Raw genomic sequence first — 19871 nt, 5'->3', positions numbered from 1 at the left:
TCCATACCCTCTCTATATTCTGAACTTCCCCCCTAGACAAACAGAGTTCCTGTATCCTATGTATATGTTTTTTTTTTATGTTTGACAATTTGGCGGACATGTTCAAGTGAATGGTGTTATTGAAAACCAATGGAAATTAAAAAATGTACAGCCCTTTACAGAAACTGGTAGACATGGACAACACTTGAGTAGTCCTATTGCGATATACACCATAGTAATGATGAAGAATCAAAAATAGAAGCGGTTATCAGGAAAGTTTAATACATGACTGGGTGCATTTTTTCCCAGACTGCTGTGTTTGACATCCTTTATATTTTTGGATCAAATCCTACTTGCTCCATCATGGCTATGACTTCCTTTCACGGAGTTCAACCTTTGCCTGGTTTAGAATAATGTTTTGGCAAACCTTGACTTTATTACACTCTTGACTGTTGAGTGTGCTCTTAATTGGCTAGCTTAAGATGGTAACGTTCCTTTTAAGACAGGAAAGGATATATCTTATTGGTTGGTACAATACCAGGGTTTTAAAATGAACGTCTTTCATTTGTTTCCATGCTTCAAGCAGGTGTTATATTACGAGCTGCTAGCAATCAGAGAAGCCTGTATAAGTCTCGAGAAGGATTATCAGCCTGGGATCACCTACATTGTGGTCCAGAAACGCCATCACACAAGGCTGTTTTGTGCTGACCGGACTGAACGGGTAATTTAATGATGTTGAACTTTGTTAGTCGTGTCTTCTCCAGCTCTTAGCTGATTTCAATTATTACATTAAAGGAAATGTTTAAGATATAAAACATGCCTGCTGAAATGTTAAGCAAGTTTAAAGAACATTTTGAACAGAGGTTATTGGGCACAATGGTCTGTCTGATACATCTCTAATGCGGTAGACCATACATTCACTCTGCAACGCTTTTTTAGGCCTGAGGTGGACAACAAAAAATTTTAATTTAGGAGCCAACTATTTTCTGAGTAGCCAAGAAAATGGTATGCCGTTCTAATTCTGTGTAAAACAATTTACAAATGTCAGGGCCAAGCAATACAATTTTAAAAGCCAAGCCTCCTGGATTTTGCTCAGACAAGCCCTAGATATTTTCAGGCTGAAAAGTAATGCCTGCTAAATCTTTTACTCGCCTAAGAACACCACAAAAACACTTACATTAAGTTGCATTAGGTTACTTATGTATGCTGATCTGTAAAATGTAGGGTTTGGGAAAGTGACCGAGTAATAATGGTAAGGTATAGCCTGTTTTATAGAACATCTTCTTTAAGGAAATGTCAGCATATCTATTAAATCGTGTACACAGGCATGCTGCATGAGCCAGAAACAAAGCAGACCCTGATCTGTTTTTTTTGTGTCTGGAAGGACACTACAAGAAAATTTGCTTTGATACAGTTCCATTCTTTGTGACTCATGGCCACATTAGACATATTTTCCTGACTCCACACTGGACTGCCCAGTCATTCCACTTGCAATTTCCTAGGGCTACTGCGATCTGTGTACCGCAGTTTGATAACCCTAGTATAACTGATATGCTTTGAAACTTCTCATGTGTTCTTTTTCCTTAACCCCTAAACGTCCATTGACGGGTCAGGCACGTCACGCAAAAACAGACACTTAACGTCCGATGACGTGCCTGACACGTCATTTCATTAAACAAGCTTAGAAAGTAATCTTGGTATGCACTTTTGCTCTTAGAATTTTCTCCTAAATAAAATGCAACTGCAGCTGAATGAAAATTCTAAATTGTTATTGTTGTGTAATAGGCCTGCTGCAATTATCATCCATGTCTTATTTCATTAGGACATTTTTAGGCTTTTATGTGTATATCCTGAAAAATATACATTAGACTTTTGTTAGCCTTGTTTTAACACGTATGAGTCAAAGGCTTTCATTTCCAAGAATTTTTGTGAGTCAAACCAGAGGCCTGCTAATAGATAAATCTTGATAGGGTTGTCTATATAACACGGACTAAAGCTTGGACCAGTTTGTGCTGCTTTCTTATTGTTTGTGTCTGTATCAGGTTGGAAGAAGTGGAAATATCCCAGCGGGGACCACAGTGGATACGGATATTACACATCCGTATGAGTTTGATTTTTACCTCTGCAGCCATGCTGGAATACAGGTGAGCTAGATTTCTTTTGTATATCATAAGATTGCTGTATTGGTTTAATCGGAATTTCCGAAATGCCTTTCTTCGTAATGGGGACATATTCACAGGCGTTGTCATTCCAAGCATGTTAGTTGTTATAGTGACTATATAAAAATATAAGAAAGATGGGCTAGATCCTGACCAGCTAGTAACTCTATTGTTATGTTATTTAAGGATGACCAATTTGCCTCTCTTCTCTCCAGGGTACCAGCAGGCCTTCTCACTATCATGTCTTGTGGGATGATAACTGTTTCACTGCTGACGAACTCCAGCTGCTGACCTACCAGCTGTGCCACACGTATGTGCGCTGCACGCGCTCAGTCTCCATCCCGGCACCTGCCTACTATGCCCACCTTGTGGCATTCAGAGCCAGGTACCACTTGGTGGACAAGGAGCATGACAGGTAATTGGCTGCTAGATTATTAGTTAGCGGAAGTGTAAGGGATAATATAAAAGATGTTGTTCAAACTGCACTCAAAACAATTCAATTCTTCACTTTTCACTTCAACGTCGAAACGTCTAGCACGAGATAATTTGCTCGGTTGTTACACTGATTGCATCTTTTTGTGTTCCAGCGCCGAAGGAAGCCACGTTTCTGGACAAAGCAATGGGCGGGACCCACAAGCCCTTGCCAAGGCTGTGCAAATTCACCAGGACACCTTACGCACCATGTACTTCGCATGAAAGTGACAATACCCCCACCCCAAACACGCACAGGTTTGACTTGCTGCAAGGAATCTGGCGGATCTGCCACCTGGTTTTCCTGGGCGTAAGGTGACGGTTCACTTTCGCAGGCACCCCCCCCCCTTCCCACCACTCCCCAGTGCTCCCCTCTGGCTCGCACTGAAGCCCAGGAGCAGTGATTTGAAGGCAGGGCTAGTTCTCTGCATTGAAGATCGTTGATGAACACAGCACTATTATGCAATATGAAACCAGCCAACTGCTAGATTGTTGTAATGGAGCCTCCACTCGGATGCACTGCTTTATGTTTTGTCGATTTTACTTTCTGATATTTTAGCCCTTTTATGCCTTTACCTCAAATTGCTCTGCAGCACTAGCTGTCTTTGCAAAGACAAAAAAAACAAAACACAAGGTAACCAGAAGAAAAATATGGATGGAAGTGGTACGTTTGGAGCTATGTATACTTGTGTGTATATATATGTGTTATATATATATATATATATATATATATATATATATATATATATATTACACACACTCGGGTAGGGCTGTTTTTAGCAGGCTTCTTGTGATGCACAGTTGTCCTGTAATCGGCTCTAGCTTAAATGCATTTACTATATTGCTAACCTTGCAGAAGGAATTGGTGTTAAAAAAAAAGTATAAGACCTATATTGTCTGCTTACCTGTGAAAACTTGACACTATTGGTGACATATGGATGACCTGCAGTAGCACAGGGGTTAACATAAGCAGCCCTTCGTGTGTGTCTGCGAAAGTAAAAACATACCTTTTTGTTTTTCCTGGTGGCTTATATCTAAGTATATCCGTGTGCATACATGTGCGGGTGTGTATATTGAAATCATGGAAACGATGCAGATTTTCTTTTCTCTTCTTGCAACCCCCATAACTGTGTAATCTGCGTGTTCAGAGCACAGCTGTCGCAGCACTTCACTTCATGCATTCTTTGTATTTTTTATTTTGTTGTTGCAAACGCATATCCACTACTTCCCGGCCCCAGTGCTTCCCCTTCTCTCGTTAAACTCCAGACACTATCGTTTTCTTCATGCAGTTCGATATGAAGACTTGCATGGGCCATGCCAATGGGGCGCTGCAGCTGACCAGATCATCTCACACCTTCCTCGGGAAGGTTTGACTAAAGAAAGGTAGAAGGTGCTTATTACTGATCTTTGCCTGTATGTCATGTGCTGCTAGCGTCACTCTTTAGCAACGAACAATTACAACTGGCACAGGACTGCCTCACCTTCTTAGGGCAGGACCTCTTGGTAGACACAGTAGAGACTCGTTACCAGTTTCTTATTGTGATCCTGGGAAGGCGATTCATTTTATCTATTTTTGCTTATTTATTCTTCAGATATGGGTTTAGCAGCCTGGCAGTCATGTAGTAGACTCGGTTAGTGGGTATGCTGCGTATCAGGCACTCTCGCTCTACTTCCCGGGGGGGGGGGGCGGCTCTTAACTTCTGGAGAAGTTGAAAATGGGGGGGGGGAAGACCGTCTCACAGCATAGAAGTCACACAAGCTATTTATAAAGTGCAGAGTTTGAAAATGTGGGCTTGTTAACCAGTGGCACTTTCTCACTGATTAGGCCTTTCCATTGGTTGCTATGGTGATAGGGCCACTTGCAAACTTTGCAGCAAAAAATGCTTCTTATAAGCAGACCCCCCCTCTGTGTTGTCTTTAAAATATGTTCATTATACTGTCTTTTTAGATGTACTTTCATTTACATGACTGTTGTAATACTATACTTTTTTTTTTTTACATATTTATTAGAGTAATAACATTTTAATTTAATTATTTCAGAACATATTATCAGCAAACTTTTTTTTTTCTTTCTTTTTTATGTTTTGTGCATTAGGGAAATATAACCATGTGTCTTTCTAATTGACCGCATCTTCTTTTACTCTCCTTCTCGTGCAATAAGCAGATATTAATTAATTCTCCACTCCAGTGGGGGCTGCAGTGCATCGCGTAAAAAAAAAAAGCCTTAATTACGAAAGGGAAGTGTCAAAGTAGTCTGGTATTAAAACAACACATTATATAAAACGCTGACGTTTTCCTAAAAATTGTTGTGTGTACTCTTCGTATACAAGACTTGGTAAATTGTGCAATGTTTGGTACTTCTGCTTTAAATACAAAGAAATCAATTTTGACCCCCCCCCCATGGACCAATATATACATAATGAATATATGATTCTTGATTGTAGTTTTTGCACAGAGACTGAATAATTATTATATTACTCTTACAAAACTAGGGCCAAGCGAGATCCTTAGATTTAAATGATATACTGTACCAGTAAGGGCATTTCTCTCAGTGAAAATGCAGCATTCTCCGGGACCAATGCGGCTACTAGAATTTTTAGTAATCAGAAAATGCCTAATTCCTACTTTTTTCTTCTTTTATTATTACAGCCACCTATGTGATGCGCTACTTCTACTTCATATAGATTAGTGAAGCAGGCGGTTGCATTTCAGTAAGCTGAAGATTATTGGCTGGCATGCGCGTCTGCCTTTTAACAGATAAAGGAAAGGACTTTTAGGCTTTGTCCGTAAGACTTGGAATAATACTGTATGATACAAAATAAAAATGTAAACCATTTTTTATTGATAGGTTGGATCACTCTAGAGGTGATGATGTGATAAGTAATACCCCCATTAACCATTCTCATAACCGCTTTATAATAGTCATTATGTTGTCTTTTGAAAAGTGGTCTTATCGCTCTATTAACCAACGATCTGGGCCAGTCAGCAGAAATGTTCCATCGGTTGCTATGGCAATAAGGCTGCTTGTCAAGGTTTTTTTTTTCTCAAATGTACTAATTTGCATCCCCATCGGTTTCTATAACTGCAAGAGGTAGAAATTAAAATTAAATCTCCAAAAATGATTTCCCAGAAAAATCAGAGACATGGAAGGGAAAATCAAGTGAAACGGATTTCTTCTAATTAAGCTGAGCAGGGACTGCTCTACCAGCATCCTTCATTTATTCGTTTGTGTATCTTTACACGTCGGTTACTCGGTACACATCTCGTTGATCATGGCATTTGAAGGCTCTTGTTAATACTTTAGCTGAACTTGGGCTCATCCTTGCCTTGTGTGGCACTATTTTTCTAACATTAAAGAGTAAATAAAGTATATATATAATATTTATATTCCATGTATGGCTTGCAAACTCAATAGTCAAACATTCTTTAACAAGTCATGTAGAATCAACGCCTTAGTTAATGTAAGAAAAAACATAGGTTAATAAAATACTGTTTCCATAAACGTTGAAATAATATCTAGAACTCGGTTATTGACGTTATCAAGCACCATCTCTTGACGGTCATTGCGATAATGTGCCACTGTTACCACATGTAAAAGGTAGACGAACGCCAGCGCTGCGGCTCGTACAGTGAAATATTCTGCAGCGCTTAGCAATATTAAGGGAAATGTGAAATACTCTTGACGGAAGCAATACATTCGGGGTGGGGGGGTTAAAGCACTTTTAGCAGTGTGGGCTTATTCACCTAACTGAGTTTGTAGGCAAGTTTATACACTTCAACATAATAGTTTAGCTGCATTATGAAGAGCAAAGCTCAGCGAGCCCTGCAATAAAGGCTGAACCGACCCTGCGCAATGCATAGTTAATATGGTTGCGGTTTCTTAAAATGTCATCTCATTAAGTTTGCGTTATGTAGCGTTTAATGCGTTCCAGCGTTTAATGGTCTGATATGCCCTGCACAATGCATTATAATCAACTAGTTAGTTGATATGTTACATCTGACCTGCTAACTCAGTTCTGCGTTGAAGTAAATAAATAACCCTGATGTTTGTTCATCAATCACTCATTAAGGGGTTAAGAACATTTAAAAATGCCTGTGTCAACTACAACCCCTCAATGTAGAACACAATTTTGCATTTTAGATACGGAAAAAGGATTGCGTTATAATGTCGCAGGGCCAAATTGGCTTGATATAAACCATTAATGAAGTTTTTCTCAGTTAGAGCAAAAATAAAATCCTAGTCTTATGTCAGGCACTTTATGCTCTATACCGCCAGCATAACACAAATGAAAGCGAGTAAGCCAAATGCTGCTACTGGAGTGCTTCAGTTTATTGGCTGAACAAGCATTGTACGATCCATATTATATTTAAGTGTAAAAGTGTGAAATTGCCCTTGTTGAGCGTTCATTTATCAAAGTACAGAAGAGGCTAAGAAAGGCACATGATTTCACAGCCTTGCTTTGATAAATATGTTGGCGCCAGTTCTTTTTGTGGTTACAATACATACAAAGTATTAAAATAGGGGAATCGGAAACTGCATATAGCCATCTGTGATATCTGTAATATTGAGATCTCATCTGGCAGCTATGTCCTCTTGGCACAGCTCAGACAGAATCATTTAGCCGATGAGGGCACTGTTGCTTTACTTTCCGTAAACATAACAAAGTAATTGTTTACATGCCTAGCCATTACGAATATAAATGAATAAAACCTGTCCTGATGCATTGAGTAGGAACAGTAGGCCTGATGCTACATGTAACTGTCGTGTTTGAATGTTGGGGTATGTTATTTAAAGAGGCATTGTCGCAGGAATTCCTAAGTATTATGCAGGCCAGCACTTTCAGCGTAATATTTGCTTTACCAAATATAAAATATTCCTTGGATTTAAAAGCTGACGTACAAGCAGTCGATAAGGAAGGTCAGTCGCACGATGGTATTCATTAGAAGGCTATTAAAGGTTTTTTTTTTTGTTTATCTACTAATATTACGTTTGTTGGAAAGTTTCAAAGTCATTATAAATGTCCGACACCAGTGAGTTTCGGCAATAAGGGCCAAATTTACCGTGTATAATTATAGTTAAGGTCATATGTATAATTGAAGTATGCATTATACAGTACTGCCCTTTATTCCGGAAAAGTTCACTGGTGTCGGTTTATAGTGAAATCTGTAACTGCATCGCAAACTCCCGCCGTAGTGAATAAATCCCAACACGTTCTGATACTATATGTTGGATTAAAGATGCGTATATGCAGGAAGTATTAGGTCAAGAATATGCAAGGAAAGTAAGGATTTGTTAACGTGTTTTCAGTCTGTAGGCAGTAAACTGCTTATTTGCACTGATGTCGCAAGCGGACAGAGACTCCGAGGGTTCTGGTACGTGAATGTGTATTTCTAGTAGCTGTATTGGTTCCTGAGACTTGGTCACTATAGATAATCATTTCTTTAGCATATTATGCACTGTGTATATCAATATTTTGAACATTTTGGTTAAAAATCAACCCTTTCTAGATTACTACATTATTAAATGTGTTAGATTTTTTTTTATTTTATTTTTTTAGCAATCTCTCCGAATAATTGTAATCCCTACACATCAAAGAGCCTTGTTTAAGAGTACAAGAGTTTATAATAGGAGACTGTGTAATACATACAGAGACCTGGAGAAGAAATAATAAAATATGCAGGGACCACTACCTGTCAAACTTCAGAGACCACCACAAAAAACAACTTTTGTTTTTCTTTTTTTTTTTTGTCTCGCGTTTTGTTGCTTTTAAGGACATTTCTAGAATCAAGTATAAAAATAACTTTATTGATTTTGTAATTGGTACATTCTATGGAATGCCTTGTCTGAACTTCAAAGCAGGATTCTTTCTGAGAGAAGAAAGTTTTAATTTCCTAATAAAAAAATTTACTATACGATCCACAGCACTGTAATTACAGAACGTCCGTTTTTTTATTATTTGATGTCCCAAACAGCTGCCTGACTCTTCTGCTCTGGGCGCGTAGTAATAAAGGTTATTACTTTTTGTTAAACCGTTCCCTCAATCGTCAGTCAATCCGTTCCACGCGAGATTATAATGTATTATGTATTTACATTATATAAATATGCTGTTATTCACAAATACAAATTAACCGCCCATTACTGTACAAGTGCCTGCACACCCTGTTCCCTTCTGCATGGGAGTCTGATGTATACCTAAGCACTCTAGAATAATAGAAGGTTTTACCAATTGATGATCGATATGAAATGATACATTGTGTGTCAGCGGTAGAGTAGAGGGTAATTTTATATTTATATAATGCTGAACAAGTCACACGGTGTCCAACCAGCATTATGCTGCTCTACGGGACACACGTTGACATATTGCGTAACTTTGTTTCCATAGGCATTCTACTTTAAGATTTACATTTTTAGTTTGATGGCTGCTTTTCAAATTAATTTTTTTTTAATTCCCCCTCCCCCAAAAATGTATTCAGTAAAGCTGCCCACTTGACAAAAAAAGATTTCAAACTGTACAAAATTTAAAACGATGCTGCTTTTCGATATTTTATACTAGAAACATTTGAATACATCAGTTATTACCTTTCGGCCAAGTCGTAGGTTATACTGTGGCGGGGTAGGCTTTTCAGTTTAAGGAAGCTATAGTAATAGATGTAAATGTCTTGTTGTAAGAAAATAAAAATATATAAATATATATATATAAAAAGTGCCTTTATTATAGATGGTGCTGTAGAAAACGTATTTTGGTCTTCAGATCCTGTGTGAAGCAGAGATTATATATGTTTTCACGCACATATGTTTTTGTATATCTGTGTATACATACATATATTATCATGGCAGCACATTCTGGAGTTGGATATGTGTTTTTGTGTGTGGACTAATGTGACATCTTGTTCTCCCCAAGACCAAACGTATGTTATGACCAAAAAAAAAAAAAGGAAAATGATTTTCACGCTGCTGTCACGGCATATCATTTTCACGGTTTGACATTATACGTTATGCATTCCCGAGAATGTTTCTGGAATTTTCCAGGCCTGTGTGTATGTGCTATAATTCAGAACATATCAACCCACCCTGTAGGACCATTGCATATCCATTCCATGGCTTTACATCTGGCTTCCCACTGGTAATTACCATTATTGCTTTGCATGTATTACTATTTGTTACAATAAATGTTATTTTTAGGAGGTAGCTGGCAGAGATCTTGTTTCCAATGGTATATTTGTTCCCTGGTAAGGAAAGTAACGCACGTTGTATATGCTAACAGGCTGTTCTAGCAATAGCTGCTTCGGTCAGAGGACAATTTCTGGCACAATAAGGGGGTGCTGCAAGTATTAAGGAGCTGCTTTTCTCTATTGCAACGACTCCTACGTATTGTTATACTCTCGGATGTCAGTACATCAGTCTTCCAAGAGTCTAATGTTGATGTGGTAGTTTATACATTGTGAAGGGCATTAAGGGGTTGCAACCTGATTACCATGCTAAATGGGAGATGTATATATTGCGGATCTAGTGGCACACTTTAGTGTGCTAGAGGATACACCGATACATACTTGGTTGCACTAGTTTGGACATATACTGTGAGAGGTATACTTACATTTGGCAAGCAATTGGAGAAGGTATAAAAATGATTGAGCCCTAGTCCAAACTCTTTTAAGGCAAAACATGTATAAAATCTTATTACCTCAAAGCTGAGCCACCGTTAACACCCTGTCGTGCAATAACAATAAACAACTGGACATGATTCATGGTGATAGACCTTATTGGGAGTTAAGAGTGAAGCACCTCGGTGGTCCACAAATGGCGGGAAAAATGTTTAACGCATCCCCACAGAACTGCTGACATTTTGTTTTAGGAATATTGCTAATCGAGTTTTAATAATAAAATAAAAATATGATAATTGAAACAGGCCTCAGAATCCCTTACTTTATCAGGTGTTGGTGTGTATATGTGTATATTATATATACAAACATATACACACACAAGGTCAAAACGGAATATGCACTTTCCCAAGCGCTCCACCACTGCAGGCTTGCACAGTACCGGTAGCATGTTGCTTATTGTTTACAAGAAAAAAAGCAGTCCCCTTCGTCGCTGCAGAAGTTGGTGTTTAAGTACTGCATGCAAATAGTGGCATTATTTTATTTTTATTTGCATGTTAATCTGTAAATAAGTGTAGTTGTGCGTAGGAATAGTTTTGTTAGGACCCCAGTCCGTTTTACTGAATACAAATGCATGTTAGTGTTACATTTTTATTGGACATGGAAAATGAAAGTTCTCTTATAAAAATGCAACTTATCCATTCAGTTACATGCAGTTTAAAATGGACTCCAATGTACGTTTATTAATAAGTAGCTATTAAGGAACTGGAGTGTCCCTTTTAAAGTCATTTTTTAGTTGAAGAGAGCTACATAAAACCAATAACATTGTGGTTGTCACCTGATGTGTGATGGGTGCTTGCAGAGTGCTTTACATGCGCATGAATGCTGTCCCTTTAAGGGCAAAGCACTATGGCTTACTGCTGCTATGTATTCACCATTGCTGGTGGCACAAATGAAGCTCCGCACGCTTGTTCTGGTACATAAATCAGGCAACCCCAAAGGCGTGTGAAGCTGGCAGCATCTCTCAGCAAATATCCATTACACAACTAGCCAGGAGTATGATGCTGCCAGCTTCACAGTCGCACAACTTTCTGTAGCGCGTCGCTGCCCATTAGATGGTTGTCTTTTTTCTGTTGAGCTGTTTGTTTTTTATGCCTGAACTTGCTAAAGTTATGTTACATAGTCTGGAATTAAAACTCTAACAAGCAGACGTTTCTTCCCAGACGCTTCCAGTTTTGTGTGTGGTCAATGTTTCCGTGGGCTTTTCGGTGTGTCTTAAAAAAACAACTCTACGTAGTTTCTATTCACAAGTGCCACTCGAGTGTCTGTTTCTTCTCCTACGGTGACGCTTGTAATTCGCATTTCACTCGTTCTTATCCCCTAGCAACCATAGCTACGGTTTATGAGCTTTATTCTTATATTCAGAACAGAGACTACCCAGCACTCTTTAATGAGTCTAATAGGGGAAAACCGTATTTAAATTCAATTGTGACAGACATATGTCTCTTTCAAAGAGCAAAGGGGTGACATTTATAGACCACATTTAGGTATTACAGATCACTAAATCAGTTTAAAAATAAATAAATAAATTAGGTACTTAACTATAACAAATACATGATATCACTGTATATTAAACAGTTATAAAACATATTTTTGATGTAGTTTCTTGGTAACAGAAAATGCAGTTTTTAGTTATTTTATGGAGCTTCCTTTGTAAATGCTAGGATGGTATATATTAGACAGAACAGCTTATGTATTTGTTGCTTTCTTTTTTAAACCCAAGTATAAATCAGCTTCCAGATACCAATTAAGCAGGACTGGAAAGTCTCAAAGACTCTCTTTATTAAAGTATGAAATTCAGCTTCCTGATAACAATTATATTTTTTTTATTGAAGCCCCGAGGTCAGTGCTTCGCAGCCATCAGATCTCACAGTCTTTGGGAAGTTGCACTCCCCCCGAATAGAGATATGACTTTCCTTGCCTCCTTGGCCAAAAGGCCTTCAGGGGAGCTGGATCTTGGAGAAAGAAAGACCACTGAAATCAATAGTCTGAGAAAGGGGGTTAGCCTCAAGGCCTCACCAAAAAGCAAAATGAATCTTCGAGGGGTCTGGTTCAATACACACGCCTAGTGAAAAAACAAAGGTGCCACATGGAAAGAAAAAAAAAAGGTGTACCAATCAAGGCACTAGCTCCAATACCATTTAAATACCATAGGTGCCCCTACTTTTATTTTACTTTGGTTACAATAACCAAAAGGGTTGTTACAGTTCAGCTTTGGAACCCCTCATGTTCCCTCATGTTGGGCTCCAAATAATATGTAATGCTACCTTGGCAAAACATTATTAAGATTGCTCTAAAGAAATAATAATAATAAAATAACTATATATATATATATAATCAACTAATAACCATAGAATATGTTTACTAGGCATTGGCTCAGATGTTGCTGCCGATGGCCTGGTTCCCATGAATCTTGCATCAATGCACTCTTGTAATGTTTACTGTAACCATGGTGCTAGCAGCCGTCTGTGAGCTCTTGCGACTATTAACATTGTGCTCACTTTTATTTTTCAGTAAGTTGCCTTAGACATTTACCTGTTGTACACCGCTGCAGAATATGATGGCGCTATGTTAATGAATAAATAATACACGTAACGAATAAATGTTACAGCTGCATGAAAGAATCTGTATAGTTTTGGTCCATGAAGTGTTATCTGCTACACAGATTTAGGAAACACTATTCACGTGATATCTTGGCATGGCTAATATGACATTGTAATGCTTACATTGTCATGTTGTTCATGGCCAGTCTAGTTTCTTTTTTGTTTGTTTTTTTAAAATCTTATCATGGCGTGTAGATGTTTTATGCTTGTACAGTAATGTCAAGGTAATTTGATGTCTTGAGATGGCTGTATTTGAGTTATTGGCCCCTGAATATGTTATAGATATTTGAGATTTGACATTGTAAGGAAAGTCAATATTTACTGGCCGTGTGTTTCATTCAGTTAACGGTATAATGTCTTACTGCATCCAAAGCATTGGATCAAATATATGAGTGACGTTGTTGTTGATCTGATTACATAGCTTTCAGTGGTCAAGGTCTGGTTCTATGCAGATTGAAGCAGGATTTTCTTGGTAATCTTGATTTATCATAGATGTGAAATCATGACAGAACCGAGTTTGCTAAAAGGCCATCTCGCACGCCAATCACTCTCTTTAACATGCTGCAATGCTGGCTAGGATCAAAGTTCCGATTGTATCCATTGTTAATGTGAGTCGCCTTGTCAGAGGATGCATTTATTAACGCAGCCTCCTTCTGCTCCTACTAATACTGTGCTGTTAAAGGGACATTACCACCTAAAGTAATGTAGTGTCTTCCAAGTGTGTGAAAAGGAAAACCCACCATCGGCATTGCATCTGTTGAAAGCTTTTTGCATGAACACTTAGCGGGCTGTGCATGTCCATTTCACCAATGTATATTTTCGCTTGGATTCTATTCAGATTGCATTTTTCACATTGCAAACAGGATAAGAATCTAAAGTCTCTCATATTTCAGGGCTTTAGTTGTTTGGGAAAGTGGAGGATAATTTTGTTCAACAGTAACTTTACGGATATCAAGAACAGTATTTAAAAAGGAAAAAAACAAAACATTTTTTATTATATATACAGAAATCATCTGCATCAGACCTAAATGCTTCAATCGTAATCACTGCGGTTTCTAGCACTACCGATAAATGTGCCATGTCCCTTTTAATCAACGGAAATATAAATTGTGAGCGGTCACCAACCAGCCTCCCAACATTACATTTAATACGATGGGTTCCCCCCAGTAGACGTTACATTAAATAGAATTCTAGGAAAAAAGGTAGCAGGAATACGGTACTAAGGTCAGTTTGTCATCTCTGTCTGCCAGTGCAGAGAGAGTGTACTTGATCCTAAGACTACAGGATTAGCATGAGGAGCCCGGCACACAGAAATGGTATACTGGACAGAATATCCGTTCTCCATGCCTAAAGTATGCCAGTGTTGTACAACGTTCCCTGTTGCTGCTGCAGTGTGCCTTTATGAGTCCATTTTTTATTTTATTAGATTGTTACCCAAGTTAATGGCATATTAACATTTGTAGGACATTAGCCTTTGCATTATGTTGACGAGACGTTGCGATCACAACATTTCTAAGTATGTGCACGTACCAGTACTGATTATTATACAGGAGACTAGTCTGTAGAAATGCACCACAGGTTTTATGTTGCCTTTTTAAATAACCATTTTTAAATGGAAATTCTTAATTCTCTAATGTCAAAGAACACAGATGGGCAGTTTCCCCTCTTCGAAAAAATGGCCATAATACGCATAGCTCTTGCCTGGAGTCTTTCTGTCTCTGGTGGGTCAGAATTAGGCATCAAATTCCAGGACTTTAATTAGGTTTAATAAAGATCTTTGGTTAAGTTTGACAGCCATTTTACTTCTAGTGCCACCACTTTAATGTACCTTCTCTTAAATCTCATTTACACAAGCACTTTGGCGTATGAAAGCTTTAGGTGGATTAACAATGATTGCTTAACAGACTCATTGCTTAACAGACTCATTTTTGGGGTAGTTGCAACATTTAAATACGTCTCCTTCAGTCATGTCATTAAAGAAATGCTGTTTTATTTTTGACCACAGCACACTTGGTACCTTAATGTCTTTTAAACCCTTATTTCTTTTTATTTTTTTTAGCACAAGTCCAGCAGGCATGTTGCAGATTTTTTTAAACAAGCATTTCTGTTCAGCGTTTCTAGATATCTTATCCTGTAGTTTACTGGTCCGATTTTTTTTATTTTCTTTTGTAGGCATATAATTTTTCCTGTTTAGGTGCTACACTTTTTAAATGGTATAGTTTAAAAGGTTGTTATGGAAGCCTCAATCCCGCAGACTAAAAATATATATCTTCAGGTGCCAGTATTGCAGACCAATGGAATGTTTTCATTTCGTGCCAGGCACTTATGGCAGTGCTGAGAAGCAGTTATCAATATTTTTTATTTTTATTTTTATTTGTGGACGTGAATTACATGTATATTTGTGTACGTGTGCAGTAAAAAGCAAATATTAATATATAGAACATACAGTATACACTATAAATCACAGATTATCGCAGCTCTTGAGATGTTAAAAGCGCCAAAAAAGGAGTAAATTATTTTGCTTCAACTTGTAATGTTTTGCTGTAGATTACTGATGTATTTTTAATATATATATATATTTTTCTTAATACCACATAACCATGAAATGATCCACTACCGAACAGGGTTAAAACCAGTAAACCATGTTCCCTACTGGCTGTTTCGGCATGTTTGGCCGCTGACGTTTACCTGCATGAGGGCAAAAGCCTCTGTGAAGGTTCTTCACACTGCGATGATGTTCAGATAGGTGAAAAATAAATTGCTTGTACTTGCTGCTACATCGGCTTCACTGCCTCCGTACCCTGCAGGAAGGCCTGGGTAGTGATCCTGCTTTTAAGAGAGATTATAAACCATGGTACGTTTTTCAGTTTGACATTTTAAGAAACCTGCTCCTCTTTCTGTATGTCTTACATTGCGTATAGCTGCTGTATTGAAAGAGTCCATGACCTTATGCCGTCAGAATGAAATACTATGACCTACTTCCTGAGCCAAAACTGTCAATGGATCCCACTGACAGCCCCCATACATTGTCATTCTGCCTACTGGAACCATATATATGTGTGTTTTATTTCTTTACAATTCCAGGCTTTTTGTATTTTGTTGTCATTTCTTTATTATTCACTGTAACTTGGGTTATTAATGTCGCTTGCATCAGTTTGAAGTGTAACCTTCACTAATTCCTGCAATAAAAAAAAATAAACTGCTTCATGTCTTTGTCCCTTTAATACAGATGGATGCATATTTTATGGGGTGTGGGTACTGACACATTTATAAGTGAATGTTTCATTGATGTAGCTTACATTCAAAGAAGAATTTCAACACAATATATCGAAATACGTTAATGACTTTATCAAGGGTACAATGTTAGTTTAAAAGTAAGTCTTATATTTAATGGAGCGCAAATTCCCAAAATTGTTTTACAAGCCCAACAGTAAACCGTGCTTGGCACAGTGAAACTGGCAGCCGACCCCAGACAACATGATAGTCTGCATCTGCGGTTACACATTCCATTCATTCTCCCTTATTACTGGATTAGCTATTAAACGCTGCAGCCTGCCATTTCTACCACTTCCATTGACACCTGGCAGACAGGATGTGTTGTCATTGTAGGCAAAGTTTAGGGGCTAAGAAAGTTTCACGTAGATACTCTATGGAGCGGCTGGGGATACTTTCATTTCAGCACTAATACAACATTTGTGGACGCGGCATTTAAGAACCACTTGCTCGGCTGTCTTCTACCTAAAGTGGAGTTAGCATCTCTGTTGCAAATCCTACCCTATTGTTGCTATTATGGAGTAACATTTCCACCAGACTATCAGGTTGATCCCACCCAAAATGCAAGGTAAGTTTACTTTGCTGGAGAGAACCAACAACCCTAAACCTGATTGAATTTATTCCAGACAAAACATACAGTATGCCTTGCAGATGATTTGTAACACAGTGTAGAACACACACATACATACATTTCTATGTACAAGTGTACAAAACTGTTGTGGAGTAAGTATGCTTTCTTAAATAGCCATGTTAAAAGTTTCTATTTATCATTTAACAAAATGCAAAGAGAGCGAACAGAAGAAAATTCTAAATCTAATCGATATTTGGTGCGACCACCCTTTGCCTTCAAAACGGTATTGATTCTCCTAGGGACACTTATAAGTTTAGGGACCTTGCTGGTAGGTTGCTCCAAACATCGAGAATTAACTACAGTTCCGTGAATTTAGGCAGCCTCTGTTGCTTTTCACTCTTCATGTGATCCCAGACAGACTCATTGAGAGCAGGGCTTTTTGGGGCCAAACCATAATTTCCAGGACTCTGTGAGATAGTTTTAATGATAGTGAAGATAGTTTTAATGACTGTATGTTTTGGTTTGTTGTCATGCAGCAGAATACATTTGAGGTCCATCAGATGGTATTACATGATAGCTTAGTATCTGTCTTTACTTCTCAACATTGAGGAGGCCATTAGTTCTAACCAAATCCCCAGCTACTGCCTGCCAATACCAGGCTTGCCATAGTTACCCTGACACATTATGCTGTATTTATGTAGGATGTTTTTGTGATTCCTTCCACTATTAATTTCGATATTGTGCTCTTTTCCCCCCCAGAAAAAACATCAGATGCAGTGTAGAGACTGTTAATGTTGTAAATGACTATTGCAGCTGGAAATTGCTTTTTGATTTTTTAATGGCATATCTTCATAGGTCTACAGAGCCCCTTTAGCAACCATCACTCCTGTGTTCCAGTGGCATGTTGTGTTCGCTAATCCAAGTTTAAAATGCCAATGACGGAACTTAGGCGTCGGTTAAGCACCCTTCTTAACTACAAAATTCAACGCTCCTTTCTGCACACCAAAGCACTCTACTATGAACACGGTAACAAAAGCGGGCGTTTATTGGCTAAAGCACTGCGGGCAAAACAGCATTCAATGTACATTTGCAAAATTAAAACACAACACGGCTGGACTTCTTGCTCCCCCTCCGACATTTCTAATTCCTTTCTGCACTATTACCGATCGCTATATGGCCTTCAGGGCGATTACGCCGGGGAGCACCGGAGTTCTCTCATTAGGGAATATTTACAATCTCATGTTTGTCGTAAGTTGACGAGTGAACAGGCGGAGGCGTTAGAGGGGGAAATTACTGAGGTGGAACTCTCGGCTGCCATGAAATCCATGGCCGCTGGTAAAGCGCCAGGTCCCGATGGGTTTCCCCTTAGATACTACAGGGCCTTTTGGGAACACTTGAAGGATCCCTTTCTGACCCTGCTCAACGCACTGCGGACTGGCGAGCAGCTACACCCTCACTCCCTTATGGCTACCATAACTGTACTGCCTAAAGACGGGAAAGATCCTCAGCTGTGCCAAAGCTATAGGCCTATTTCGCTCCTGAATTCGGACCTAAAAATATTCGCAAAAATCCTGGCGACCAGGCTTCAGCGTGTAATGGGAGTCTTGGTTCACCCTGACCAGTCTGGCTTTCTTGCCGGTAGGGAGGGTCGTGATAGCACATATAGGGCGCTTAACACCATTCATGTCGCACAGCAGACTGCACAGCAGGTCCTTCTCCTGTCCACGGATGCGGAGAAGGCATTTGATAGGGTGGCTTGGGATTTTATGTTCCAGGCCCTCCGTACTATGGGCTTCGGCTACTCTTGGATGCATTGGGTTTCAGCTTTGTACTCGTTGCCCTCTGCTCGCATACGTGTGAATGGCGCTCTTACGGAGCCATTCCAGATTCGTAATGGAACGCGCCAAGGTTGCCCCCTATCCCCCCTACTGTTTGCCCTCACCCTTGAACCCCTTCTCCAGGCCGTCCGAGATAATCCTGACATCCATGGCCTCCACTGTACGGGTCATTCGCTGAAAGTCTCCGCATATGCGGACGATCTTTTATTCGCTGTGTCGCAGCCTCTCATATCTCTACCGGTCATTCATGAAGAGTTGCGAGCCTATGGCTCCCTCTCCAATTTTAGAATAAACATGGATAAATCCGAGGTCCTGGATATTTCTCTGCCCCCCGATGTAAAGCGGACACTCCAGAGTTCGTTTCCCTACCGATGGTGTCTGCGCAGCATTAAGTACTTGGGGGTTTGGGTGCCAAGAGACCTCACGACGATATATGATGAGAACTTTCCCAGATTACTGGCGCAGCTAAAGAGGGATCTACAACGCTGGTCACTACCCCATGTGTCGTGGCATGGCAGAACCAATGTCATCAAAATGAACATACACCCAAGGGTTTTGTACCTTTTTCAAACCCTTCCCATTTCCATTCCAAGGTCTTTCTTTGGGGAACTCCGTTCCCTTACGCTCCGTTACGTTTGGAGGGGCCGCAGTCCTAGGTTGCGATACGCCGTTCTTACCCGCTCCAAAGACATGGGTGGCCTGGCATTGCCCGATTTTCTCGCTTATTACCGTGCCTCCCACTTACAGCGCCTTCTCGAGTGGAAATTCCAACCGCCATCGAAATTGTGGATCACTCTGGAGCAAGCTACCGCACACTTCTCCCTCTCCTCCTGCATGTGGCTTCGCCCGGGAGCCCTGTTGACCCCACTCTGTACTAATCCGTTTGTTCGTGCCACTCTAACTGTCTGGAAATCCCGTTGGGTTGGGGGGGTCCTTTCCTCTTTCCCCTCTCCATTGACGCCGGTCGCAGGCAACTTAGATTTTGCTCCGGGGATGGAGGACGGGTATCTTTCCTCGATGGGCTTGAACCCTAAGGCCTGCATTTCTGACTTCTGGGACAGTGGTGCTCCCCGGTCTGCTGTGAGGGTTTTCCCGCCTCCTGGCCCTGGTATACTCCAAAGATATCGCTTTTCACAAATCACGCACTACATCCACACACTTCCTGGTAAACATAACCTCACAAGGGACCTCACGGCTTTTGAACGGATCCTTCAATTAGATAAGATACCTCGGGGTGGGGTCTCGATCACATACCAGCTTTTGAACGTGGGTACCCCTGCTGCCCCCCCCTCATTTATGGGTGCTTGGGAGGAAGCCC

At 39.7% G+C, this 19871-nt stretch overlaps 1 protein-coding gene across 1 annotated transcript in view; it reads left to right on the top strand.

The window, feature by feature from the left end:
• The window catches only part of LOC128472733 (protein argonaute-3), a 34405-nt gene extending 31146 nt beyond the window's left edge, over positions 1–3259 (top strand). Inside the window, exons 16-19 of the mRNA XM_053454669.1 lie at positions 566–700; positions 2022–2123; positions 2354–2553; positions 2726–3259. Coding sequence (XP_053310644.1) covers positions 566–700; positions 2022–2123; positions 2354–2553; positions 2726–2834 — 546 coding nt within the window. The 3' untranslated portion in view covers positions 2835–3259. The remainder of the gene's footprint in view (positions 1–565; positions 701–2021; positions 2124–2353; positions 2554–2725) is intronic.
• Positions 3260–19871: the final 16612 nt, after the last annotated feature.

The sequence above is a fragment of the Spea bombifrons genome, chromosome 2 (assembly GCF_027358695.1).
Source record: "Spea bombifrons isolate aSpeBom1 chromosome 2, aSpeBom1.2.pri, whole genome shotgun sequence".
NCBI lineage: Eukaryota > Metazoa > Chordata > Amphibia > Anura > Pelobatidae > Spea > Spea bombifrons.
The sequence above is the reverse complement of the archived record's forward strand: the minus strand, read 5'-3'. Positions and strand labels throughout refer to the sequence as shown.